Source organism: Nematolebias whitei, chromosome 6 (assembly GCF_014905685.2).
Source record: "Nematolebias whitei isolate Nwh7 chromosome 6, NemWhi1, whole genome shotgun sequence".
Lineage (NCBI taxonomy): Eukaryota > Metazoa > Chordata > Actinopteri > Cyprinodontiformes > Rivulidae > Nematolebias > Nematolebias whitei.
In genome coordinates, this window is record NC_056503.1 from 9,137,260 (window position 1) to 9,139,310 (window position 2,051).

The 2,051-nt window shown below is 40.9% G+C and overlaps 1 protein-coding gene across 1 annotated transcript in view; it reads left to right on the forward strand.

Annotated features, from left to right (window-relative positions):
- The window catches only part of LOC119411090 (ras-related protein Rab-38), a 22,393-nt gene that overhangs the window by 4,099 nt on the left and 16,243 nt on the right, over nt 1-2,051 (forward strand). The window contains exon 2 of the mRNA XM_037678013.1: nt 1,241-1,521. Within this exon, the coding sequence (XP_037533941.1) occupies nt 1,241-1,521 (281 nt within the window). The remainder of the gene's footprint in view (nt 1-1,240; nt 1,522-2,051) is intronic.

The following is a 2,051-nucleotide window of genomic DNA, read 5'->3' on the forward strand; positions in this document are numbered from 1 at the left end:
ACGTCACAAAAACACACCCCTGTCTGGTCGAAACGACCAACCAGGAACCTCCCAAGTGAACCGGAAATAGAGCTCTTTAAATGTCGGTACTTCCTAGTTCAAACCAGTCGGGTGGAGAGTTTGTAGCTCCAGTCGTTTGGGAGAACAGAAGTCCAGGCATGATCCGCAGCTCTTCCGAGTCTTGTGGGGATTATGACATCTTCCACCTCTGAGTGGAACTTCTGAAGGACTCCACTCATGTGAAGTCCACTCGTGAGGTGAACTGTTGTTGATGAAGTCCCGCCACCACTCCGGACGGTTCTCTGCCATCCTACGGAGACGCTGGACCGGTAGCTTAACTGGAGCTCCGTTTCCACTGATTCATCGTCAGAGAGGTAATGAGTCGAGTTTACTACCGAGCGTACCGAGGAAAGCTGGGTTCGAATGGAGGGTGCCGTTCTGTTCAACACTTTTCACTCACACACACCATCTCCCTCCCTCTAAACTTTATCTTTCCATCTTTAAAATTCTTCTATCCTGCTAGAAATCATTCCAGATGTTTCCAGAAATGTCTGTGGTGAAGCAAGGTTTTCAACCATCGCCGTATGGTTAATCAAATTGTACAGCTTGCTAACTAAGCCATGTTGTTGAAATCATTTTGCCAAATTAATGTAAATGTGTGATGTTAAACTTTGATTCTGTAAATAAATGACGCATTCATTTGATGGGTCAAAGAAAATTAACGTCTCACGATACATTTTATTAAATTCAATGCACGACATTATTCAGTCCAGAAAAATGAAAGAATCCGTTTAATTTATGAATATATCATGCATATGTTCATCTACAACAGCCATCAGTGTGCTAATGATCCATTGTTAGGCTGATGGTCCTTCTTGAGCATGTGAGCAGCTGGTTTTGGTTGTCAGCAGCAAACTGGTTGATCCACTCTGAGAAGGTGCTATTTATAAGACTGAGCTGAATACAGCACCTCAGACCGAGGAAGTTTTTCGGATAAAAGATGAAACGTTTCTACTTTTTTTTTTTGTTTTGCTTGTTTTGTTTTGCTTGTTTTGTTTTTTTGAATGTCCAGAGGACCAGATTGAATTTTTTTAGAAATCACACATCTTTTCTATTCCCATCCTGCCTCAACTTATCTTTTCTTTCAGTCTCTCAGTGTAAATATTCTGTGTATCAGAGAGAGGGAACATTTGTGGGGACTGCAGACAACAAATCCGTGTTTTTTTTTTGTGTGTTTTAGGTCAGGAGAGGTTTGGCAACATGACCCGCGTTTATTACCGTGAAGCCATGGGCGCCTTCATCGTATTCGATGTGACACGGCCGGCCTCCTTTGAGGCCGTCACAAAGTGGAAGGAGGACTTAGATTCCAAAGTGACACTTGCCAACGGGAAACATGTTGCCACCGTGCTGCTGGCCAATAAATGTGACCAGAGTCAGGACGTTCTGACCAACAACAGGATAAAGATGGAGCAGTTCTGTCAGGACAACGGCTTTGTGGGATGGTTCGAGACGTCCGCTAAGGTGAGAATTAATTACAACTACAAAAAACAGCATTATCTGCAAAAGCACAGTGTGAGTGCTGAATGACAGCTGAAATCTGCAGAAGATGCTAAAACTGAGTTGTTAAAGCTAAAAGAAACAGAGGACAGGCTAAAAGCTAAAAAAGGCAGAACACCACTTAAAATCTGAAAAGAGCAAAACACTAGATAAATGCCAAAAGTAGAAAAATACTAGTTAAAAAAGTAGCAAAATGCTAGCTAAAAGTAGCAACACAGTAGCTAGAATCCAAATGGACCAAAAGGCTAGCTCAAAGCTAAATGCAGAAAAATGCAAATTAAATGCCCAAAGTACCAATACAGTAGCTAGAAGCTAGGGTAGCAATAGGCTATCTAAAAGCATCAAAAGCTTAGATAAAAACTAAAAGTTATAAAAATTAGCAAAAAAGCTAAAGTAAAAAAAAGAGTAGCTTAAAGCCTAAAGTAGTCATAAAGGGTATAAAACATTTTAAACGGTTTGCCTAATGTATGAAAATCCTAGCTAGAAACTAAAAC